Source organism: Ahaetulla prasina, chromosome 12 (assembly GCF_028640845.1).
Source record: "Ahaetulla prasina isolate Xishuangbanna chromosome 12, ASM2864084v1, whole genome shotgun sequence".
Lineage (NCBI taxonomy): Eukaryota > Metazoa > Chordata > Lepidosauria > Squamata > Colubridae > Ahaetulla > Ahaetulla prasina.
The window spans coordinates 2794558-2821278 of NC_080550.1; the positions used below are offsets into that span (position 1 = coordinate 2794558).

A 26721-nucleotide genomic window follows, 5' to 3' on the forward strand; every position below is an offset into this window, starting at 1 on the left:
TGGCTTAAGGTACCAGGCTCTCCTGCCCTTTGCCATCAGGGTGGTGGATAGAATGAACAAAACTTTCCGGCTGAGGGGAAGGAAGGAAGGAAGGAAGGAAGGAGAAAGAGGAGGGAAGAAGGAAGGAAATGGGAAGGGAGGGAGGGAGGAAAGGAAAAGGAGGATGGATGGATGGAGAGAGGGAGGGAAGAAGGAAGGAGATAGGAAGGAAAGAAAGAAGGGAGGAAGGAAGGAAGGAAGGGAGAGAAGGAGGAAGGGGAAAGAGGAGGATGGCTGAATGGAGGGAGGGAGGGAAGAAGGGAAGAAGGAAACGGGGAGGAAGGAAGGAAGAGAAAAAAGAGGAGGATGGATGGAGGGGGTGGGGAGGAAGGAAGGTTCCTCCTCGCGCTCAGCTGCGCCTCCGACGCCCTCTTTCCTTTCCAGCCTCCCAGGGCGGCGGGGCGCTGGAAGGACCCAGCCGGTGGGCGGTGCAAGCGGAAGGCGCGGGGGCGAAGGGAGGGCCCGGCCGAGGAGGCGGGTTGGACGTGAGATTTTCAAACATCAGATCGGTGCGTTTATATATTGGGTGCCCGGAAATTTTTCCAAATAAACACAGCTTGATTCGACTTGGGTGGTCAGACTTATCAACAGACTAATGCTATAAACAAATGAAGGGGCGCAAGCGGGGGGAGGCCCCCCCTTCTCGGTCGCTCCGAGCCCAGCCACGTGGAAGGGCTGCAGCCTTTGCAGGGAAACGTTAATTAATGTGGGTGGGCTGCGGCGCGCTCCGCGGCTGTTTATCGCAGCCCGTTTCTTTTCCAGCCCTAAGTCAACACAGCATCGCAAACTTACAACAAGCATCGCACGTTTCCTCTGCGCCCCCCCTCTTCCTCCTCTTCTTCTTCTTCCTCCTCTTTTTTTTTTCCCTTCGTTTTTTTCCCCCCTCCCCACTTCTGGGGGGAAAAACGCGCGCTATGCAGCTGGGGCAGAAGGAGAGCAGGCGCGCCAGAGGCCAGGACGCGCCGTCGCCAGCGGGCCCAACGCAGGCAGCTCCGGCCAGGCCTGGAGAGGTCCCTCGCTTTCCTTGGACCTCGCTCCCGCGCGCCGGAGTGACTCCGGATCTGCCATGAGCCAGCTCTACCCCGGCCAGCTGCCCGCCCCGATGGTTTACCTCTACGGGGCCGAGCGGGGAGCCTTGTCGGGCGCGCTGGGCTTCGGCCCGGCGTCGGGGGTGCTGCCCAGGCAGGAGTCCCCGCAGAAGCCGCCCTACAGCTACATCGCGCTGATCGCCATGGCCATCCAGCAGGCGCCGGAGCAGAAAGTGACGCTCAACGGCATCTACCAGTTCATCATGGAGCGTTTCCCTTTCTACCACGACAACAAGCAAGGCTGGCAGAACTCCATCCGCCACAACCTCTCGCTCAACGAGTGCTTCGTCAAGGTGCCCCGCGAGAAGGGCCGCCCAGGCAAGGGCAGCTACTGGACGCTGGATCCCCGCTGCACCGACATGTTCGAGCACGGGAACTACCGGCGGAGGAAGAGGAAGGTCCGCGGGGGTCCGCAGGCAGCGGACGAGGCCGGGCTCGACCGGGAAGGAGCCCCCGCAGAAACCCCCAAGAGGCGCCTCTCCAACCCCCCCAGCGGCCAGCAGCAGCGCCCCCGCCTCCCCCTCCAGCCCGGCGCAGAGGAGGAGCTGAAGCCGAGTCCCGGCGGCCAGGAGGAAGAGGAGGAAGAGGAGGAGGAGGAGGAGGAGGAAGACGCGCGGAGCCGGCTGGCGGCCACGGCGGCTGGAGAGCAAGCCTCCAAAACGTGCCCAATCGAGCCGCCCCTCCGGGGTTTCCCAGCTGGCTTCTCCCCGCTGCGCCCCGAGGATCCAGCGCCCAGCCGTGGAGAGGGTCCCGCCGCGCGCTTCTGGGCGCCCTCGGCCGCCAGGCTTCTCCAGAGCCCCGAGGCGCCCCCGCGGGCTGCGGCGCCGGCTGCCAACCGGGCAGACCCGCTCCGACCCCCGCGGGGCTTGGCCAAGCCTCGCAGCTTCAGCATCGAGAGCATCTTAGCGCGGAAGGTCCTGGCGGCACCGGCCAAAGGCGAGCCCAGCGCGGCCGTCTCCAAACTGGACCAGCTGGTGAGCAGCGGCGGGCCCGGCGAAAGCAGCGAAGCGCGCCCGGCTTTCAACGCCTCGCTGGTGCTGGATTCCCACTTCCCGGGCCGGTTCTACCAGCTGGGCATCCCCTTCCTGTCCTACCTGCCCCTCCGCTTCCCGGAGACGGTTTTTCACTTCTAGAGAGCGCCAGCTCCGGCTCGGCCCCGAAAGACGCACCCTGCCTAGCGAAGGTCCGTCTTCCCGCCAGTCCGCTGGAAGTGGAGTTCCCACGTGCAAGCCCAAACCGTCACTTGCCAGGTTTTTCTGGATCTTCGAGACTTGAACCGCCGTCCATTCGGCCCTGAATGTCGCAGTGATTCTGCTCGGGCTGGAAACAGGCGACCCAACGACTTGGCGGATCGCGCAGCCAAATTAGGCGGTTAGAGGCTTCGGGTTTTGCCGCCCGAGAATTTCTGGGATTGTAAGCCGGGCCTTTCGCCCACTTGCCTCGGAACTTCTTTCCAAGTACAGTAAACCTGCTTAAACCATGCGATCCTGGGTGAAAAGGCGGCTCGGGAGTGGATCCCGCGGAGAAGACAGACAGTTTCCCCAAGTAAACCGCAAACGGTAGAAGGACGATTCCAAATTCTCTCGGACGTTTGGAGTAGCTACAGCTTTCCCCATTTTTCGCCCTCCTGTCTATGCATCGCTTTTATTATTATTATTCTTTTATTTTATTTTTGCGTCATTCCTGCGGCCTCTGACCTTTGGAACGGGCCCGACTGGATGGTCTCTGGATTTTTTTAAAATAGCGCTTTAATGCTATGGCCCTAAAAAAGGAGGGCGGTTTGTTTGCAATGGAAACCTGTTACAGGCCTGGAAGAAGTCCGGATTTTACATATAGTGCAAAATCCGAACGTAGGGTGTTGTTCTTTTTTTTTTTTTTTTTGGGCAGAAGTTGAAGCTTCCGGACTCCTGGGGGTGAACTTTTCACACCGTTTCTCCCCCTCCCCTCCTCCAGCTTTTGATTTGCAATCCGGATTAACAATGTGCCTTTGCTTTAGAGAGAAAACATCTGTTCTGGTGCCTTTTTTAAAAAACTGGCTTCACTCCTTAATATGACCTTCCTGCTCATGCCCTTTGTTATAGCCATCAATTAAGCTCCTGACCACATTAATGGATTTGCGATTTGGAAGGTAGCTTTACAATAATAGCAAGCCGTGCTCTTCTTTTAAAAGAACATTTTATCTTAACCTACATAAAAAGCAATATCTTATTCTTGCTCTAAAGAGAGGCCTTTTTTTGTATATGAGTTGACCTTTGTCTTTTACCTTTAAAAACAATAAAATAAACACCTGTTCTCAAAAGGATTTGGTTGGCAAGAAAAGCTTACGCCAATAAACACTTTTGTTTACCTGTTACCATTTTAGATCATTTCTTGAATCGGGAATGTGATGGGGGGGGGATAGAGAGAAGGGACAACTGGAGGAAAAAGGGATGGAATAACGAAGGGCAAAAATAGGCAAGGAGAATGATGGGAATCATGTGAGCCCACATACAGTAGTGGCCAAAATCGTGGAAACCTTTTGGGAAAAGTGTATTTTTGAGGTCTGATGGCTAATAACACCACTATTTTTTTGGAGTTTCAAGATAATCCTATTCCACTGCTGGAATGGCCTGGAAATATCCTAGACCTTAACCCAATTGAAAATCTATGGAGCCAATTAAAGAAACTTGTTAGTCACAGAAGCGACCCAGCAATAAAACCCAGTTCTTAGAAGCCATCCTTCAATCTTGGTTTCACATGATAACAGCTGCAGAACTAAAAGACTTGCTTCGCTCCATGGGAAGCTGTTGTAAGGCCGTAATTCATGCTAAAAGTTAGCCAACTAAGTATTAACTGAAGTGGTGACGATTTTGCTATATCTCATTTTTTCTGCGGTGATCATTTTTGTAGATCTCGTTTTTTCTACGTGTTCAACTTTTCTTCTTTATCCTGTAACTCCTATTCTAATAGCAAAACCTTCATAAAAGTTATTGCATTACATTCTTGATTAAATAATCTTTCCATTGATATATACTTTTATGGCACTACTCCCCCCCCCCAAAAAAGTGGTGTTATTAGCTAGTTTTAGAAAATATACTTTTCCCAAAAGGTTTCCACAATTTTGGCCACTACTGTAGAAGCTAGTTGGCTCTGTTCTCATGACCCCACCTTTGCTGCTGCTTCAAGTTGATAGTCCTCATGGTTTTAGGAGGGCTTGGTCACTGGCTCCTGGAGGACTGACAGCCTAGGAGAGAGGAAAGGTTTGCCATTCAGGGAACCCCCCCCCCACAATTCCATATTAAAGTTTCTTTCAAATGAGTCTTGATTAGTCTAGGTGACCAATGGGGCTCGGCCGTCCAGTTTTCTTGGCAACAAACTAGAAGAATTTCCATTACTAACTTTTTTCAGGAAGTTTTTCTTAACTTTCCACTCTTAACCTGGCTGGCCCTTTATTCAAGACAAATCAGATCTCAGCCTGCTTCATGTTTTCAGATCAACAGAGGTTTGCTAGGGGCTGCCATTCTAGGTTAAATGTATAACCTACGACATCATATGGCCTTATTCTGTATGATCCAGCCAATGTTTCAGTGCCTGATTTGCAAAACACCCTCTGGATGGAGTTGGCATTTCTCCTTCCCTTCTTACTCAACCCATAGCAGCAATGACAACCTGGTTTATCTTAACCAGGCAGCTTTGTCTGGAAAATTCCTGTGAAAGTTTGGTTTGCCACAAAGTAGGTATAAAAGCCTCAAACGCACGACAGCTAAAATTCACCCAGAGTTCCTTCTGGCAGATGGACGGCCATATAAATTGGTTGAGTAAATAAACCTAATTTGAAAAATGGACTCCTAACCAAAATTCAGTTCCATCCATCCATCCATCCATCCGTTTGCTGAAAGTGCCCCACTTCATATACAATTTGGTTCGTAACTTTTTTTCCCTGTAATTCCAGAGGCTTCCAGATCCAACATAGTCTTGTAACTCCTAACTCAGACCATCAAAGTAATTTCCTGAAAGATTGGGGAAGTTCTATGATATGAGTTTATTAAATTCACAACCTAATCCTATGCTGGCCATATCTGTCTCCAAGAAGAGAAGCTGCCAGCATCTAAGCATTTTCCTCCTCCTCCTCCTCCATCTCCATCATTTCATCCAGAGGTGGGTTTCAGCAGGTTCTGACCAGTTCTGGAGAACTGGTAGTGGAAATTTTGAGTAGCTTGGAGAATTGGTAGTAAAAATTCTGATTGGCGCATTGGAGATTCTATTCTCTGCTTCTCAATTCTCAGCTGATTGGGAGGAAATGAGGATTTTTGCAGTAACCTTCCCCTGGAGTGGGGTGGGAATGGAGATTTTACAGTATCCTTCCCCTGCCACACCCCCCAAGCCACACCCACAGAACTGGTAATAAATTTTTTTGAAACCCACCACTGATGTCATCCATCTCTGAAAGTCCTTGCCTCCACTACCTCTGATTAGCAGAGATCAGCATCGCTCAAAAGAGATGAGTTGAGGCTGTTTCCTCACCAATGACTTCTCTCTGAGCCATCCGGCCACTTCTCTGTCCTTTTGACAGCCAAAGTACCACAGTGACGGGCCGTAATCAGATGTCATGAAAAAGTTGTTATAAATTGCTAGGAGGGAAACAACCTAACCGTGGCTATGTTTTATGAAATCTTCCCATCTGCTGCCCGATGATAAAGCAGCCACGACAAAAGGATGCAACTTCAAGGATCGTCCATCACTCCTTTCATAAGGTGAAGGGCCTGAGTCAGAGGTTGAGTTTAAGATGAAGGTCATGTGTCAGAGGTTGAGCCTACGATCTGCTTGCCCACCCACCATGCAGGCAACAGGGAGATCCGAGGGGACACATCTGCGGATGGGAAGAACAGCTGGATTTGCAACCCAATCTCACCTTTCCTTCCTCCCATTCTCTGTATGTAGACCTCGGCAATAGAGCCCACCTGTTTATGCTACCTTTACAGGTGAGTAGAGGCATGTTCTTCCCAGACATTTCCAAACAGCAAAGAAATGTGGCCATGTGGAAGTGTTGGGTCCAATCTGATTTATAAAAGATGGTTGAAGGTGGCTGATCTTTGAGTAGAGACCGAAGTGGCATTTTCAGAGAGAAACGGGCGGGTGGCCCATCTCTTGGGTATGAATGCAACATCTGGAGTTGCCAGAAAGTTGGACTCACCCTACGAAGAAAGCAGGATAAATTATTGACGGGTTCCTCCACATCTCTAAACAGTGGAAACTTGCTCTCTGTGTGTATGTGTGTTATAATGTTTGGTTTGGTTTCTGTGGTGGCAAAGGCCACCGAAAGTTTATTGTTGTTGCATATTTGTCTTGGTAAGATTTGTGTTTATTTACTAATATGCAGATTGAGTTGATTAGAAGCAGAGCTTGGCTAGTCCAGCTGAAGCTTAGGAGACAACAAGACTCTAAGGTGTTTTAAGGACTCAGTTTAAGGACATGTTTCAAATGTCTTCTCCAAGCCCCTGCTGGATTAGGTGCCATCAAGTGGCTGCTGGCTCTTAGCAACCACACAGACAGACCTTCTTCAGATGATCTTGAATTCAACCAAAATCACCCTCCTCTCATTTATGGAAGGACCTTCTTATGAGTGATTCTAGTGACCCAGAGGAAAACACGTTGGTAGGTTCAAGGAATCCCTTAGCTTAGCATCCATCCTTTTTTTTATGGCAGCAGCCAAAAAAGCCAATACAATCCGAGGTTCTATTAACAGTGGGATAGAATCGAGATCATGTGAGTTATTAATACCACTTTATAAAGCCTTAGTAAGGCCACATGTAGAATGAATACTGCATCTAGTTTTGGTCACCATATTATAAAAAATATTTAGAGACTCTGGAAAGAGTGCAGAGAAGAGCAACAAAGGTGATTAGGGGACTGGAGGCTAAAACATATGAAGAACGGTTGCAGGAACTCAGTATGCCTAGTTTAATGAAAAGAAGGACTAGGGGAGACATGATAGCAGTCTTCCGATATCTCAGGGGCTGCCACAAAAAAGAGGGAGACAAGCTATCTTCCAAAGCACCTGAGGGTAGAACAAGAAGCAATGGGTAAAAACTAATCAAGGAGAGAAGCAACTTAGAACTAAGGAGAAATTTCCTGACAGTGAGGACAATTAATCCATGGAACAACTTGCCACCAGAAGTTGTGAATGCTCCAACACCGGAAGTTTTTAGGAAGAGACTGGACAAACCATTTTCTGAAATGGTATAAGGTCTCCTGTTTGAGCAGGGGGATGGACTGGAAGACCTCCAAGGTCCCTTCCAACTCTTGTTATTCTGTTAAGCTTAAGTTCCATGAAAAGGCATCACACATATGTGATACTAACCCTAACCCTAGCTTGGCTAGGTGGCTCAGTGGCTAAGACACTGACTGAGCTTGCCAGCCAGAAAAGTTGGCAGTTTGATGGTTCGAATCCCTAGTATAGGTCTCCTGCGTGAGCAGGGGGATGGACTAGATGACCTCCAAGGCCCCTTCCAACTCTGTTACTGTACTGTTTACACGTGACAATATAAGGTGTCCTTAAATTGAACAGCAAGCTCCTTTACCAGAACTGAACTTGCTTCCTCTGTGGAGGGAAAACTACCTATCTCTATAGAGTGAAAACCTGTAGCCTTAACCGTTCTCCTTTCTCCCAAAGCACCCTCTGAATCATGAAAAATGCGGATGAAGGAAATTGGGCTCCTTTCCAAAGAGAAAGGACCATCGTGTCTTTTCCAGGGCCCATGTCTTTTTTCCTTTCCGGTCTTCATAAGCAAGGTTTCTTACAACAGAATATTTTTCTGTATTATCAGATTTGTGCAGACAGGCCAGGAATGGAGCCACAAATCCACCTTTTCCCTTGAGAGCTACTGGATGTTAGTCAGGCAGGTCATTTGATCTTATCTTAAAGAGCAAAAAGAGATAATCGGTGAATAAGAAACCTTGCATAAGGGAAAATCGTATTACAGTTTGTTTTTTTCCTCTGCCTGTGGTCTCCACTGACGGTTCCTGCACATCTACGTTGTTCCCTCAACGTCTCAAGTCCTCCATCCAGAGATATTGCTGAGTGCTTTACCATCAACCAGATCCTCCGGCGGACCTCAAGGTGTCAGGGTGGGTGGTGCGGGTGGGGCAGATGGGAAACGCTTGTGCTCGGAGGTATTGGAGAATTACAGATCTGCTTTAAATGTAATTTAAAATACAATTCCCTACCTCTTAGGTTCTCTCTCTCCTTTGGATTAGAATACTGTGTATCGTGTGATGGTGCCCAAACTCAGAATGAGGATGTATTATTGTATTTACATCGCTGGGTTATGTTTGCAAAATTGTATGTTCTTATTGCTAGTATCCTCCCTTCCTTCCTCCCTCCCTCCCTCCCTCCCTTCCTTCCTTCCTTCCTTCCTTCCTTCCTTGCTTCCTTCCCTCCCTTCTTCCCCCTCCCTTCCTCCCTCCTTCCTTCCCTCCCTTCTCCCTGCCTTCCCCTTCCCTTCTTCCCCCTCCCTCCCTCCCTCCCTCCCTCCCTCCTTCCTTCCTTCCTTCCCTCCCTCCTCCCTTCCTTCTCCTTCCCTCCCTCCCTTCTTCTCCCCTTCCCTCCCTCCCTCCTTAGTTCCTTCCTTCCCCTTTCCTCTACAAAAATTAAGTCTTATCTGGAAAACAAAAACAAAACAAAACAAAACACAGAATGGTCTTATTTTAATACACGTAAAGAATTAAAAATGCACAGCCCCCGAATGCTACCTTAAAGTGTTTTGATTCCAGCTTTCCCACAATAGGCACCACTGGACACATGGTGGGGTCTTTTTAAAAATAAAACCTCAGCTGTTTCTTTGGTCTATGAATGTGCTCTACGTTTGAAAAGGAGCAGCTGCACCCCCGTTGAAGACAAAGGACAGTTGGCGGTGGAGAAGCGTTGGACATGTGCAACACCAGGAAGAAAGGCGAGATGGGAGGTCTCGCCGGCCCAATGGCATCCTCGTTTTTCAGATGTGAAATGTTGGGTGTTGATTGTGTTTGGATTGTGCCTGATTATGAGGTCACAAGCTTTGGTAGCTTATCATCCTACAAAAGAGGTTGTCGTGTCCCACTCTCACTCCGACGAACGAGTCAAGGAAGCCCGTAACAAACTTAGCAACAAAGCTTTTGCAGCTTGCCAAGTTCCTTCGAGGTTTATCAGGGCAGGCAGGAATCCAAGTTGTGACTTCAGAGATAGAGTCCGATATCAGCAAACTAGATAAGACTTTGCTTGACTCAAGGTTGGAATGCCAAAAGCAGGTCCTTTATATAGGCTGTGGGGTGTGGCTCCATGACTCAGCATTTATCCAGGCCTGCCCCACCCTTTCTTCTGCTGGCGTCGCCTCTCAGATCTCTGGAAGCGAGGATCCACCCACTCTGAATTGTTTTCAGCTGGATCTGCTGTCAGCGTCTGGGAAAGGGAGGGGTCAGAGGGAGTAGGCCCAGTTAATTCCACCACCTGGCTGGCTTCCTGCTCTGAAGGCTGAGCCAAAGGAACACACTCTTGAATCCTCTCCCAGCATGGGGCCAGGGCCGGGGGCTGGAGTCATGACAGGCCGTTCATCTTCATTATCAGACTCAGAGTCTGATAAAAGGCCCGGTTGGAGATGGGAGGGGCGGGCTGAGGAGAGGAGGGAGGACGAGTCACAACAGAGGTGAACAGATGTCTTGGAAGGTTAGTGTTGGGACTACGGGAGAATGGTGGAGATCTTGGTTCCCATTTGACCATGGTAGTCCTTGGGTGACTTGGTTAGCCACCACAACCACCCTCATCATCTCCAGAACTTTTCTGAGGATAAAACGGGGTTAAGAGAATGAGCTCAGAGTGAAATTGAACAGAGGTGGAATATAAAGGTTAAGAAATGAGCAAGACTGAAGGAGGAGATGATCTCATAATTCATATTTTTGATAATTGGGTTAGGAAGGGATTGGAAAATAAAAAAGGATCCAATCTCTTCTTGGCCTTGAAGATCATCATAACATGGAAGCAGAATTGCTAACTAGAACACAGATCTCCAAAGGCAGCAACTTTAAAACTTGTGGACTTCAACTCCCAGAATTCCCCAGCCAATTCTGGGAGTTGAAATCCACAAGTCTTAAAGTTGCCACGTTTAGAGACCTACTGTAGAAAACTAACCCAAAGGTACTTTTCCAGGAGGCAACTGGACTTCCTTGTTGTTGTTTTTCTTCAAAGACGTTTCGCTTCTCATCCAAGGAGCTTCTTCAGCTCTGACTGGATAGTGGGGAACAGAAGGATTGATATTCCTTGCAGACAGCTGGTCATTTGCATTCTTTTAGAGGGTCGTTGAGGCCACCTGGAGGTTTATCTCTGTCCTCAGGCTCACCTGAGTGGTGCAAATGGCTCCTGTCATCTGCAATTTTTCCCATCTGGAAATCCATTCCTACTCCCACACCAGTCCAAGGGTGTTCATCCCAAATTGTACAGCTAAAAGTCTGTAGAGATTCTCAGTCCTCCAGGTCATGGTTGTCCCAAAGGTGCTTTTTCAAGAGGCAACTGGACTTTCTGTTTTATTTCTTTTGAAGGCATTTTGCTTCTCATCCTAGAAGCTTCTTCAGCTCTGACCAGATGATGTGGAATGGAAGGATTTATATTCCTTGCAGACAGCTGGTCATTTGCATCCTTCTAGAGAATCACTGAAGCACTTGGAGGTTTAGCTGTGTAGAAGACTAACATCTAGTTTCTAATACAAACAGTTACAGATCAATGTGGGCTGTCTAAGCTTGACAGCAAATTTTGATAAGGTGATCAAAATTTCCTTTCACCGGTATAAGATTAAAGTCACGTGGATTTTTCTGGCATATATTCCTTTGTTTCCATCAGATTACAAACCAGTAAGGCAAGTGCAAAGAAAAAAAGGAAACTTTGTGAATAACATCCAGGCAAACACAGTTGACTTTTAATCCAGCTTCAATGCCCATTCAGCAAAGCATAAAGAATGTTTGTTTAAAAGATCATTGCTAAATTTAGCATGAGCTCACTCAGCCTAAATCTAAACGACATTTTTAGAGTGCACATTGCAAATCAGGAATGCGTGGAGAAATAAATAAACTTTCCCACATTTCTGGAAACCAGGTCAAATATATATATATATATGTATTTTCTGTTTTATTTTGCGCAAGATACTTTTTAATTTCCCCCCATTTTTTTTTTTGCATACACCAGGAAAAATGGTGGAGAAACTTGGCATCAGGTTGGCAGAACCAATGTGTAACATTTGAAGGCTTCAATAATAGGAAAGTGGCGTTTTAGTATTCTGGACATTAAAACACATGAAGGAATTATAATGAGTTGCTTGTTGTAATTCCATGGTACTTCTCTTAAGTACCGTGCTTGTTTAATTTCTAAATCTTCCAATATTGTTGTTCTTGGACTATATGTTTGCATTTATATAGGTGAAATAAAGAGGTCTATACAGGTGACATATGCAGGTAAATACAGGTGAAATATACAGGTCTATACAGATGAAAAATACAGATATTTGCAGATAAAATATACAGGTATGTGCAAATGAAATATATAGGACTATAGCAGGAGTGAAATCTACTTACCTTCCCTACTGATTCGAAAGTGCGTGCCCTGCGCGAGTGTCACATGGACCCTCTGCACATGCGCAAAGCCTTCCATGCTTGTGCAGAAAGTCAAAAAGAGGTTACTTCCTGGTTTAAACCAGGAAGTAACGATGTCTGGGAGGGTGGGCGGAGCTTCGCGCTTCCGCCGCTACGGGTTCTCCGAACCACACACCGCGATTGCTACCAGTTTGGCCGAACCATTCTGAACCAGTAGCATTTCACCCCTGGTCTATACAGATGAAAGGTACAGGTAAAATATACAGGTATGTACAGGTGAAATGTATAGGTATACACAGGTGAAATGTACAAATATATACAAGCGTAGCACTGTGCGAGCTTCAACTTTATAGCACCTTTTTCTAGAAATGGCAGCACTTTCCATTTAAAAAAAAAAGGGCTGGAATTTTGCATAACCATAAATATTGTGTTCAGTTCCATATTTCCGGATTCTGAAATCACACAGATGCCTAGTTTTGTCACGTCCGAGTTCCATGCCTAATGCTGTATCCCAGTCTGGAAAACTGGAGACTCCGTCCAACGTCTTTTGTGAATCCAGGAAAAGTGATTCCATCCAAGCCCTTCAACGTCTGAGCAACAAGAGTTACAAGCCTCCCAACCCTTCATCCTCACAAGGTGCAATCAGCAAAGGTTGGAGCCCATAACTTTCCCCCCCCTTTTTTAAAACATTTCCATCTGTTGAGATGAAGGAGAAGAAGACACCAAGACTTTCAACAGATTTCATGTCAGGCAACCATGCATTTCAAAGCACACAGCTCCTCCCCCACCACTCCCCACGTCACCACAAATGGTCCAGAACATCCGTGGAGATCAAGCAGTTACTCGGACAGACGTATTTATAAGAACTCCTTCGTCAATAAAAAGACTTCAAAACAAAAAACGACGGTTTCCTTTTGGGGGGAGAGAGAGGGAGAAGGAAGGAGGGAGGGAGGGGGAGAGGGAGGGGGAGGGAAGGAAGGAGGGAGGGAGGAGGAGAGGGAGGGAGGGAGGGGGAGAGAGAGGGGTGAATGCAGGGGGAGGGGGGGAAGAGAAGGGGACTGGCAGGTGTGAATGGAGTTAAGTAATTCCATTCCTATTGATGAGATAGTAAATTGTTAAATCTGGGTATTATTCTGCCAAAAATAGCAATAGAAATAGAAATAGAATAGAATAGCAATAGCAATAGCAATAGCAATAGCAATAGAAATAGAAATAGAAATAGAATAGAAATGTTCCTGTATGCTGTACGAGTCAAAAAGAGGGCTGTGAAAATATCTGCAGACCCCTCACATCCTGGACATAAATTGCTTCAACTTCTACCCTCAAAACGAAGCTATAGAGCACTGCACATCAGAACAACTAGACACAAGGACAGTTTCTTCCCGAACGCCATCACTCTGCTAAACAAATAATTCCCTCAACACTGTCAAACTATTCACTAAGTCTGCACTAATCTTCTCATCGTTCCCACCACCCATCTCCTTCCACTTATGACTGTATGACTGTAACTTTGTTGCTTGTATCCTTACAATTTATATTGATATTGTTTCCTGATTGCCTATTTGTTCCCTATGACTATCATTAAGTGTTGTGCCTTGTGATTCTTGATGAACGTATCTTTTCTTTTATGTAGCATGAGAGCGTATGCACCAAGACAAATTCCTTGTGTGTCTAATCACACTTGGCCAATAAAAAAAATTCCTATTCTATTCTATTCTATTCTATTCTATTCTATTCTATTCTATTCTATTCTATTCTATTCTATTCTATACTTTTTATGTACACTGAGAGCATTCGCACCAAGACAAATTCCTTGTGTGTCTAATCACACTTGGCCAATAAAAAATTCTATTCCATTCCATTCCATTCCATTCCATTCCATTCTATCCTATTCTATTCTATTCTATGACTATCATTAAGTGTTGTACCTTATGATTCTTGATGAGCGTATCTTTTCTTTTATGTATACTGAGAGCGTATGCACCAAGACAAATCCCTTCTGTGTCCAATCACACTTGACCAATAAAGAATTCTATTCTATTTTATTCTACAATGCTCTCCTTCTTTCCCAGCAAACTTGGAAGGAAGGAAGCTGAGCTGAAGCCTGGGACGGAAACCTCTTCACAAGCATGCATAAATTTGGTCTTCATGGAACCCAACCAAACCACACATTTGCATTCTTCTAAGTCAAGCCAAAGGTTCCTTCCAGGACTGCCCGGTTAAAGTTGTGGACGGTCCACCTAATTTACTTGAGGTTAGCATGGAAGTGGTTTGCTGAGCCCTTCTTCTGGAGGTTGTTTTGACTTCCCAGGTTCTCCACCAGGCTCTGGTGGTTTTGTGTGGCCTCTTGGGTTCACTTCTGAGTCCAGACAAGCCACCATATTATGAGACACTTAGAACTTGGTGCGACAAGAACTCTTTTGTCCTTTCGATTGCACAATTTTGATCGCTCTTCAGCCCTTTGGGCTAGTGCATGGAGCAATGCCCATGTTTTCTCGAGAAGAGGCAGCTTTGAGCTCCGTAGGACTTATTTGAGAATATAAATCGACTGAGTAGACTAGTATTTCTCTGTTGTGACCCAGGCCCAAGTACGTAGTAGTAGACGCAATCAGTTCGAAAACAAACAGACTTTATTGGAACAGCTGAGAATTAAACTCATTCTCAGCATAGTCCAAATTAATTCAAAACAAATTCTTCATAACCCAATTCTTCAGTCTTATCACCAACCTTGGTCTAATTAGGCAAACTGGCAAAGGTTTTTCTTGGCAAAAGTTCAGAAGCAGAAGATGCCAACAAGAAATAAATGCAGCAAGACAAGAAACAAGTCTATCAACGTTGTTTTCCGACAAAGAGCCCAAGAGCCGTTGCTGGTCTTTTAAGCCTTATGGGAGGGGCCAATCATCTCTTGGACCTACTTCCGAGTCGTCCCCTTTGCTTGAGCTGCTCTTGCCTTCTGGCAGCTCTTCTCATGCATGCATTAGGAACAGGCTCCTCCTGTTCCTCTGCCTCACTACTGTCAGCCTCTGGGGGCTCCGGAGTCTGCACATCACTCCCCGATGGCCCTGGCCCCACCTCTGCCTCTGACGCAGAGCCCTCATCCAGGCCTTCCCCAGCCTCAAGGACTGGCCCATGCTCTTCCTAGCCTCATTGCTGTTTGACTCTGCTGCCAGCTCTGCAGGCTGCTGGCAGACCACAACATTCTCAACCTTGGCCACTTAAGCTGTGTGGAGTTCCCAGAATTTCCTTGTCAGCGTTGTTGGGAATTCTGGGAGTTGAAATCCACACAGCTGAAAGTTGAGAAACACTGGAGTAGAGATTGAATGATTCTAACCAACCAATGACTTAAAGAGTTGAAGTCTTCAATTTCAAAGCTTTTCTTTAGCAATCCTGAGGACTAGGAACATACATATCAGGCAAAAGAAGGAAGAGGAGAAAACATTACAATTAATGCCAGCCTTTTGAGGTCCTACAGATGAAGGACAATGTTCTGTTCATCAGGCCAAAGTTTAAATGGAAATATTCACGAGAAAACGGAGTGGGAGCTTCTGAGATCTGGAAATGGTTTTCCTTGTTTGCTTTATCATGGTTCCCACAAATATACTGTGAAATATACCACAATTTGGGGAGGGGGGGGGCTGTGTAGCAATGAAAACAAGGTTTAAATTTAAGGAATTAAGTTAGTAAATTGGAGACAGTGGGTAGAAGTGTGCATAACTGATATTTCCTTCTTACAAAATGATTCCTTGACTGTAGAAATGCAGGAAAGCTGCAGAACAATCTCTGATATGCTAGCTTTCTAGGCACAGGGGTAAATCTTATTATCACACCCAGGGGTTGCCCATACTTGTGACACAGATATACGCGCCCACGACATCTGAGGGGCTGCCACAGAGAGGAAGGGGACAACCTGTTTTCCAAAGCACTCGAAGGCCAGACAAGGAACAATGGATGGAAACTGAGCAAGGAGAGATTCAGCCTGGAAATAAGGAGAAATTTTCTAACAGTCAGAACAATCCAGTGGTGGGTTTCAAATTTTTTTACTACCGGTTCTGTGGGTGTGGCAAGGCTTGATGGGTGTGGTTTGGTGGGCATGGCAGGGGAAGGATACTGTAAAGTCTCCATTCCCACCCCACTCCAGGGGAAGGTTACTGCAAAATTCCCATTCCCTCCCGATCAGCTGGGACCCGGGAGGCAGAGAATAGATGGGGGTGGGGCCAGTCAGAACTTTTTACTTCCGGTTCTCCGAACTACTCAACATTTCTGCTACCAGTTCTCCAAAACTGGTCAGAACCTTCTGAAACCCACCTCTAAATCAACCCATGGAACAGAAGTTGCCTACAGAAGTTGTGGGAGCTTCATCACTGGAGGCTTTCAAGAAAAGACTGGACTGCCCTTTGTCAGAAATGTCCTTTTTGCCCTCCGAATTCAACCCTAACCCTAAGTGCGTTCCCCACACCATGGGATTTTCCCATGTATTTCACCAGGAAGCGTAGAGGGGGGGGGAGGCTCGAAAAATCATCGCCCTCTTAACCATAATGATGGGCTACGAATCCATTGGCGACGTCCATTTTGCTCTCCAAATTCAAGGGGACTCACCTAACCCTAACCCTAAGTGGGTTTGCCCCCGAATGGCATTTTCCCATAGCCAGCATGGGATTCGGGGAGTTGAAGTCCAAAGGTCTCAAAGTTGCCATAGTTGGATACTCCTATTTTAGGAGGGATGAGTCAAACTGTTGCTTGCAAAGGTTTGCAAGATAGCTCATCCCGAACTTTAGGTCTATTATACCTGTGGGGTTTATGACTGTGAATGTTATAAGAAGTCCTATGAGAAGGGGCTGAAGCTAGTTCCCCTTCGACTTGACGAGCCCTTTCCGAGTTGAAATGTCTGTTTCACTGCTGCAGCGAGTCGCTCTTTGGAATCGCAGAGATCGAAATGGCTCTCCTTAAAAGCAGAAATTCTACATTATACTGGCCCGTTCTTTAACCTTTGGAGACGTGCCCAGCTTCTGACAAACGCCAAAGAGGTCTCGGTGGAGGAAATACTATCCTGAAAGAAAACATGTGAGCCTCTTCCTGTTGCTTTTCCTTCATTCTACAGCAGGGCTGTCCAATCTTAGCAATTTCAAGACCTGTGGACTTCAACTCCCAGAATTCTCCAGCCAGCCTGGCAACTTTAACTCCATTCCCACCCCACTCCAGGAGAAGGATACTGCAAAATCTCCATTCCCACCCCACTCTGGGGCCAGCCAGAGGTGGTATTTGCTGGTTCTCCGAACTGCTCAAAATTTCTGCTACATGTTCTCCAGAACCTGTCAGAACCTGCTGGATTTCACCCCTGGTCCAAGGTCATCCTAGGCAGCACTCCTTGCAATAATCTAATCTGGACCTTATTAAGAGATGGATGCATGCAACCGACTAATGAATGCAAGTTGATCTATAAAGAACTGCAGCTGGTGGAGTGAAGTGCTGGGAATGCCGTGATAACAACCTCGACTTTCTCGTAGAAAGATGCTTGGCACTCCCCCAGGAAAGAAGTTAGATTAATTTATTGCAGAAATCATCTGGGTTGCATTTCTGAGAAAGGAACAGAAGATCTGCAGTGAATTAACCCAATCTGAACCCAGATTGGGTTATTTTGTGCCATTGCCTCCATCTCCAGGAGAGGGCTTTGCCAGATGTTGCTATTGGCTGGATGTGGTCCATAGGTGGGCATCAAACTCAAACTTGGGTACCAGGTTATTATCCCAAGGATGTTGTGGTCCGCCAGCACCCTGCGGAACTGGCAACGGAGTCTGACAGTGATGAGGCTGAGGAAGAGCGTGGGCCAGTCCTGGAGGCTGTGGAAGGCCCAGATGAGAGCTCTGCATCAGAGGCAGAGGTGGGGCCAGGGCCATCAGGGAGTGAGGTGCGGACTCCAGAGCCTCCAGCGACTGACAGTAGTGAGGCAGAAGAACAGGAGGAGCCTGTTCCTAATGCACACATGAGAAGAGCTGCCAGCTCAAGCAAAGAGGATGACTCGGGAGTAGGGCCAGGAGATGATTGCCCCCCCCCTTAAGGCTTAAAAGACCAACAACGGTGTTTGTGCTCTTTGCCAGAAAACAACATTGAGAACTTTGCTGCATTTGTATTGGTGTCTTCTGAAAGAAAAGCCTTTGGCAGTTTGCCTAATTGGACCAAGGTTGGTGATAGGACTGAGGAATTTGTGTTGGGAGGAATTTGCTTTAATTTAGTTGAACTACGTTGAAAATGAAGTAATTCTCAGCTGTTCGAATAAAGTTTGTTTTTACACTGACTGAGTTTCCGATTACCTACTTGGGCCTGGGACACAACAAGGGACTGCTGGGAGAACGTTGGTGGTCCTTGGGATTAAGTTGGAAGGCCTCCTAAGATGTTTGAGTTCTAGATCATCCTTAACTGAATAACAGAATCAGAAGGGACATTGGAGGTCTTCTAGTCCAATTCCCTGCTTAAGCAAGCAGCAGACCTATACTTGGCTTGTCCAACCTTGGAAATTTAAGACTTGTGGACTTCAACTCCACCGGCTGGGGAATTCTGGGAGCTGAAGTCCACAAGTCTTAAAATTCCCAAGGTTGGACATCCTTATAATCGTTTCTGAAAGTCATGTTTTCCAAACTTTCTGGACAAATGGCTGTCCAATGGATTCTTGAAAACCTCCTTGAGCTTCCACAACGTCTGAAGACAAGTTTTCCCACGAATTAATTGTTCTCAGTGTCAAGTTGATCCCAGCAGAATTCTAGTGAGATGGAAAAATAGACCTTCTATCTTTCTTTACCAATGTTCAGGTTGCCTCTCCCAAAGACAGTCGTCCAGACTGCGTCAGATTCTCAGGAATTAAGGTATTTATTGAGCCTACTACTCTATCGATTAGGTCTCCATAGGAGCATGCTGGGATCCCTTTTCTGGTGAAAGCTGAAATTTGAAAGTTTGGAAAGCATGACTTTCAGAAAACGATTTGTTTTCTTTTCCCTTCACCTTAAAAAAAAGAAACCTGTGAAGTTATGCAGGAGCCTCATTTTATTGCAGAACAATTTGAAAAAGGAAGAGGAAGACAAAGAAGGAATACCGTATTTAACGAAAAAGAAAGGCACTCTGAATCTAAGATGATCTCCCCGTAACAGAGTATTAAGGAGAAGAAAAACCCTTCTTTTGTTTCTGATACCATATTTTTTGGTGAATTTAGGATGACCTTTCCCTTAAACTTATTTGGGCAAAAACTAAATCTCTTTTTTTTTTTTTGACTAAATACAGGAAAGGAAGCTATTTTCTTTAACTTTTAATGTAAATCCAAGTCTACAAAACTTTATTCTCTTCAGTTAGCAGCGTGCCTTTTTTATTCCCTGATAAAAATCACAGAACATTAATAATAATAATAATAATAATATTTTAATTTGTATACCGCCCTTCTCCCGAAGGACTCAGGGCGGTGAACAGGCAGATAAAATATAAATACACACAATAATTAAAAACATCCCTTAAAAAACTAATTTAAATGCCCAAAATGTTAAAAAACGTACTCCCCCGTAAAATCACAAAATTTTAAAACCCATCCAATAAAAATAAAAATCAGGCTAGTCCAGCCATACGAAATAACATTGATTTTAGGGAACATTGATTTTAGGGAATTGCCAGAATGATATTAGTCATATTCCCAAAGTGGAATTTCTGAATTGTAGGGGGGGGGGGAATTGATTTCAAAAAACACTTAGAAGAAGAAAACGGAACTTGGTAATTAATATTTATAGTATTACTAAATACCGAACAAAGATTAAGTTGATAAAAAATATTGTTGCTATGAAAACATGGTGGATATTGTTTTTGGGCACAAAGCAGTCTAAATTTATTTCCTACCAGTTCTGTGGGCGTGGCTTGGTGGGCGTGGCTTGATGGGGGTCATGTGACTGGGTGGGTGTGGCTATGTAAACATGTGACTGGGGGATCAAACGACAGAAACTCACTAACAATGTCTTGCTGGAGCAGAATTGGACTAGATGACCTCCAGGTCTCCGCCAGCCCTGGATTATCCTCTGAAGCCGCGTCTAGTGCCAGGTTTTTAGTCCTTCCTTCCTCTCCTTTTTCCTCCCTCCCTCCCTCCCTCCCTCCCTCCCTCTTTCTTTCTTTCTTTCTTTCTTTCTTTCTTTCTTTCTTTCTTTCCCTCTCTCTCTCTCTCTCTCTCTCTCTCTCAAATGAACCCCCCACCCTGAATAGGTTGTAAAAAAAATGCTTTTAAAAGTAAAAAAAAAAAGATCGCGTGCCACAGCTGATCACCTCCCCCCCCGCACGCTGTTCTACCTACCCCATGCCTCCTTTTGGTGTGCACTGCGCGCGTGAACCTCGCATTTGGGGCATGGTGTGCAGTGCAGAGCGTGCATGCCCAGACAGACCGTGTGTTTGGCTCGCAGCGCACATGCGCAGCCAGCGAACCGGTAGTTAACCAGTTCAGATTTCAACACTGCCACATCCCCATGTCCCTCAATGCCACCTATTTGTTAATTTGACAAACCAACAGAGTGAAGAACATGACTTGATGGACCCTGAAGTACAGATAGTCCATGACTTACAACAGTTGACTTAGTGACCGTTTCGAAGTTACAACGGCACTGAAAAAAGTGACTTACGACCAATTTCACACTTACGACCACTGCTGCATCCCCGCAGTCATGTGATTTACATTCGGATGCTTGACAGCTGGTTCACATTTATGACGGTTGCAGGTCACGGGATCCTTTTTTGCGACCTTCTGACAAGCAACGTCAACAGGGAAGCCGGGTTCACTTAACAGCCGGCCGACTAGCCAATCAACCGCAAGCGATTCACTTAACAATGGTGGCAAGAAAGGCTGTAAAATGGGGCAAAAAAACACCTCGCTTAACACATTTCTCACTCAGCAGCATCCATATTTGGGGCTCAGTTGTGTTTGTAGGTTTGAGAACACGGTGCAAAACTCAAAGCCCGAAGATAAAACTCCATCCAATGTTAATTTTTCCACTAGATTGCAGAAAATATGACTTCTGCAACAGAATCATCAGTGCTTGGAATACTTTACCTGACTCTGTGGTCTCTTCCCATAATCCTAAAAGTTTTAACCAAAAACTGTCTACTATTGACCTCACCCCATTCCTAAGAGGACCATAAGGGGCGTGCATAAGCGCACAAACGTGCCTACCGTTCCTGTCCTATTGTTTTTCTTTTCTTCTTCCTATATATATATATATATATATATGCTTATACCTCCTAATATTTACTTATATATACATTTATATACTATATAATACTTACATATATTGTTGTGGCAAAAAAAAAAGGGGGGGGGATTGTACGAATCCTTGAATTATGCAACTCCCGTTTCCTTGGATGGCCAGCAAGGAGGAATCGGAACAGAAATTACAGGAGTAGTTTTTAAATGAGCAGTCTTGGAAGCCAAAGGACTTAAATCTCTGCACAATTGTTTTATTTGCCTTCCAGAAACCCAAGATTCCCTAAACCCCTCATCAGTTCTGACTGGCTCATTAAAGGAAGACAAATGATTCACTTTAGGGATTGTTTGCAACCGGCAGACTTGGACGGAGTGAATTCATCTGAGCAATTTACAGCAAGGTCATGTGTGACGAAGGGATTACGAAAGCCAAAAAAACTGGCCGCTTATAAAACGCTTTTGACTTTTAAGAAGTTGAACATACCTACCCATTGCTGCTAAATTATTCCTCGGATTCCCCCCAGATTTCTCTCAAGGGCCAACCTATATTTGGCACTGATAAGAGGCTTTAAAAATAAGAAAAGAAAAGAATTTTCCAGCATTGTCTGATGCTCCTAGGGGGAAAAAAAAAAAAGGGGGGGGAGAGAAAGGATAGGCTAATTTTAATCCAACCTTTTATTAGTACATTAAAATCGATATCCAAAAATACTTCCAGGGGGCCTCTGGCTTCAGCAATGGAGTTGGGGAGATACTTGTGCTTCTGTCCCCACCATTTTCCTGATCTGCTGCTACGTTGAAATCTTTCTACTTTATGGATATTGTTATACATGACAAAAATCACACGCACACACAACCTTTCACTGTATATTTTAGAAATCTTGACTCTGCTCAAAGAAGGAAGGAGATCCTTTTGTGGGTGTATTCTCAGCATTGACAATATCCCTCATTCTCTTGCAAAGAGGCACAGCTGAATTTGGCAGTCTCAGGAAGGTCCCCTCCCCTGCCCCCATCTGCACACACCCCACCCCCAGGTTAAAACTGGAAATAGTTTTATATGAGCAGTCTTTGAAATCAACCCTTTTCTTTTTATCTGATTGGACTTTCTCTCTTGGTATTCCTTGACTTCTGTTGCACAATCCCAAAGGACTGGGAATTTGCATATCTGAAGGAAGAAATATCCAGTAATAATAATGAAAATGTATGGCTGTTTAGATTCCATCCAAGGCAGTGAATTTTCTGAAATTAAAATAAATAAATAAATTGAAAAGTACAGAAAAGGGTAAATAGCAAGTTTTTTTGTTATGAAGAGCCGGATTTAGAAAGAAGACATTGGCCTGAGGAAGAGGTTGGATGGACTAGAAGACCTCCAGGGTCCCTTCCAACTCTGTTAATTCTATTCTATTCTATTCTATTCTATTCTGTTCTGTTCTGTTCTGTTCTGTTCTGTTCTGTTCTGTTCTGTTCTGTTCTGTTCTACTCTACTCTGCTCTGCTCTATTCTATTCTATTCTATTCTATTCTTCTAGTCTAGTCTAGTTTAGTCTATTCTTCTACTCTACTCTATTCTATTCTATTCTATTCTATTCTATTCTATTCTATTCTATTCTATTCCTATTCTATTCTATTCTACTCTACTCTACTCTACTCTACTACTCTATTCTTCTAGTCTAGTCTAGTCTAGTCTATTATTCTGTTCTGTTCTATTCTATTCTACTCTACTCTACTCTACTCTACTCTACTCTACTCTACTCTACTCTACTCTACTCTATTCTATTCTATTCTATTCTATTCTATTCTTTTCTATTCTTCTAGTCTAGTCTAGTCTAGTCTATTATTCTATTCTATTCTACTCTACTCTACTCTACTCTACTCTACTCTACTCTACTCTAGTCTAGTCTAGTCTAGTCTAGTCTAGTCTAGTCTAGTCTAGTCTATTATTCTATTCTATTCTATTCTATTCTACTTTACTCTACTCTATTCTATTCTATTCTATTCTATTCTATTCTATTCTATTCTATTCTATTCTTCTAGTCTAGTCTAGTCTATTATTCTATTCTATTCTACTCTACTCTACTCTATTCTATTCTATTCTATTCTATTCTATTCTATTCTATTCTATTCTATTCTATTCTATTCTTTTCTATTCTTCTAGTCTAGTCTAGTCTAGTCTATTATTCTGTTCTATTCTATTCTATTCTATTCTATTCTATTCTACTCTACTCTACTCTACTCTACTCTACTCTACTCTACTCTACTCTACCCTACCCTACCCTACCCTACCCTACCCTACCCTATTCTATTCTATTCTATTCTATTCTATTCTATTCTATTCTATTCTATTCTATTCTATTCTAGAACCTGCTGGATTTCACCCCTGGGTTGTGCCCCAAACGTCTATGAAGCCACGTTTTCCCTAAGAAAACTTTGCAAAAAAGTCTCTTGCTCTGAATCCCCCAGCGCCATATTTCTGAAAGGACCCTTTGACAGGCATTAATTCTGAAAACAAACGGTGGGCTTGAAAAGGACTTTTAGTGCAGTGAAAAAGAGAAAGAGGGAAGAGTTGGAGGGAAGAGGGCTGAGCTGCAGAATGTTTTAATTGTGAGTTGGAAACTTTATAAACAAAATAAAAGAAAGCTTCGTGTTTAATCACGAACTTGACCAGAACAATAATTATGATAAATCCTTTGTCAGCTCAAAACCCCTTTTTGGAGGTAAGAGGAAATCAATGCACGTTTTCGAGACAATTGTTCGGTAGAAATGCTTTCCAGCTTTTCTGACATATGGAATTCTACGTGGTTTGTAATCAGATGCTCTCCAAATCACACTTGTTCAATTGCTAAACTTCTTGGCAGTTTAACATAAACAAACCTTGACTTCATTAAATTGCTTTATTTTGTAAAGAAAAAAAGAAAGAAAGGAGGCTCTCTAATTAGTTGCAACAGCTGAAGCTTTATAAAATTTAAACACATCAAGAGCCGGATTTTTCCAAAGGTATGAAAAACCCCACCGAACTGACCCTTAAACGTTTTGCGCGGCTGGGTGGATGCGATGTAGAAAATAATGAAATATTTTGCAAGCTATCTTTGCCTGGATCTGGAAAATATCACATGGCAGGATCTTGTAAACAAAGCAAGGAGCACACATCAACGAACACCTGTTTATTTTTAAAAATGAAAAGACTTTGGTGTGACAATATTGGAAACAAGGGAAGGAACACTTCCAACAATTGAAGATTTCTTGTTCCTTCCTATTTGAAAAAAAAAATACTGCTCAAAACTCAACAACATAAGTATCCTCTGACTTGGGCAACCTTCCAGCTTAATTTATACCATGTTTTTCACCCATCTGGAACACATTTTTTGTACATAAGTCTCTAGAACATGTGAAATTGTATGTGGGAGTGGATAACTCACACATCCCAGTTCTTAAACATGTACAGAAAGCCAAGGATCATATGATTTATGAGATGAATGAAGATTTCTTTGATTCATGGTTTAATTGACTGTCAGCGTCGCTTATTCAACAAATGGTGATTAAAACAAACCACAAAAACTTAACTGCGACAACCTAAAGTAACATTTCTTAACCTTGACCACTTTAAAATAGGTGGACTTCAACTTCTGGAATGCATTCTGGAAGTTGAAGTCCACCCATCTTAAAGGACCAAGATTGACAAACATGGATGAGAGGGTATCTAACTCATACTTTAAAGCAGGGGTCTCCAACCTTGGTCCCTTTAAGACTTGTGGACTTCAACTCCCAGAGTCCCTCAGCCAAACCAAAGCTTTGCTCGCTGAGGGACTCTGGGAGTTGAAGTCCACAAGTCTTAAAGGGACCAAGGTTGGAGACCCCTGCTTTAAACATTCTCTGTCTCTGTCTAATGCTGACAAAAAATCATCATCATCATCATCTCTACTACTACTACTACTACTACATTCATGTCAGAAGCATCTCAAAGTACTTCTGGGTTGACAGGATTAGCTGGTGACATCAACCTTGCCCAAGGGATGCCCAAAGAGGCTCCTTTCCTTGATTTTCCTACCAAGATGGTACATGTTTATCTACTTGCATTACATCTCTGCTTATTGTCAATCAAAATTGAAAGGCACAAACACCTGGTTCAAAATAAGTCTGGATGATCATGGCATTTGTGGTAGTTGGGAGAATTCTGGGAATTGAAGTCCTCCACCTTCAAGCAGCCAATAGTGAGGAACACTATCCTCAGGAGTTCCATAGCAGGTGGGCAGATCCAACCTTTGACCCTCTGAAGAACTCCGTTGTCCATAAAGCACACCCCGCCAAAATTGGGTTGGAAGAGGAGCTAATGCAACTTGAAAGCTAAAAATAGCTATTTTAAGCTTACTCCAACAAGGCTGAGTTGGCCATATGGACAGGGCAGAACAACGAAATTGCTTGGATTTGTTCATGGCATCATTAAGGGCCAGAGAAGAACCTCTACCTAAAGCCATGTCTTGTTTTCCTCAACAGGTAACAGGCCATGGTCTGATCATTAAAGCCCATGTGTCACTTTCCCCTAAACATTTAGCAGATCCTCCCAAATCAACTCGAAAAGTCGGTGTACTTTTCCACTCTTAACCATCATTATGAAACCACACGGGTGGAAATGGGGTGGGATGGGGTGGGGGGGATGAAAGCTTATGCAGGCCATCTGATTTCCTTGCCCGATGCTTCAGATAGGAGACAAAGGCCGCCTCAGTTCCCCTTCCGAAGACAGGCAGCACCCGGGGCCCCGTTGGGTTGAAACGTTGATCAAAGCCGAGCTGTGAAACGCAACTATCCCTTTGCTCTAGTGGTCGTGTTGACTTAAGGCATACTTCCCAAATCCCCTTCTTCCCCCAGCACTTTTGACCACTCGGTTTCTGAAAAGGGAAGGCTTGCATTCGATACCTCCTCGCTAGGCCTGGTCTTACCAGGGAGTTAAAACAGGGCTTTCCTGTATTATAATTAAAAGAATCAAACGTATTCATGAAAAGTTGGGACAGGCCCAGATAGGAAACATATGTGGTATCATTTCAGGCTCCTGTAAGAAAAACAGTTAATTAACTCTGGACCCCGGGAAAGAGGAACATTCGGCTTTTCCTCCTAGATTCGGTTCCCAATTGCTCACATTAATGCCAGCCTGTTTTAACTCAAGCTTTCCCCCTCCCTTCCGAGGAGAGAAGGCCTCGCGATTTAAATGACGGTGGGGAGAAACCACAATATCTCCCAGTGATTCTTCAGCCATCACTTCAAATCGATCCTGGCACCCTGCCCTTCAAATGGCACCTTCTGGCTTCCTTCTCAAGAGGCCTGGCTTGATTAATGAATTCACCCGTTTCAGGGTTGGGCACCTGGGCTTAAATCCCGAAGGAAATCTCTCACCAAGAAGAACATTGAACTCGTGACATTCCAAGCGGGAATTGGGTATGGCCCGTCTAGATAAAAGAAAGGATAGAAACAGTGGTGGGATTCAGCCAGTTTACACCACTTCGGGAGAACCGGTTGTTAACTTTCTGAGCAGTTTGGTGAACTGGTTGTTGGAAGAAATCATTAGGGCAGAGAACCGGTTGTTAAATTATTTGAATCCCACCACTGGCTAGAAGTGATGTGATAGCGGCATTTTGGTATTTGAGGGGCTGCCACAAAGAAGAGGGGGTGGGGGTGGGGGTCAACCTATTTTCCGAAGCACCGGAAGGCAGGACAAGAAGCAACGGATGGAAAGTCATCAAGGAGAGAAGCAACCTTCTATCAGGAGAAATTTCCTGATAGCGAGAACAATTAATCAGTG

At 44.8% G+C, this 26721-nt stretch overlaps 1 protein-coding gene across 1 annotated transcript; it reads left to right on the forward strand.

The window, feature by feature from the left end:
• Window positions 1-476: 476 nt before the first annotated feature.
• Window positions 477-3441, forward strand: FOXL1 (forkhead box L1). Its single transcript, XM_058155021.1, has one exon. The coding sequence runs from the start codon at window positions 1106-1108 to the stop codon at window positions 2258-2260; it is 1155 nt and encodes a 384-aa protein (XP_058011004.1). The 5' UTR covers window positions 477-1105; the 3' UTR covers window positions 2261-3441.
• Window positions 3442-26721: the final 23280 nt, after the last annotated feature.

Bases quoted from the DNA above. Each gene is read 5' to 3' on its own strand.
- FOXL1 (XM_058155021.1), top strand. From the start codon at position 1,106: ATGAGCCAGCTCTACCCCGGCCAGCTGCCCGCCCCGATGGTTTACCTC.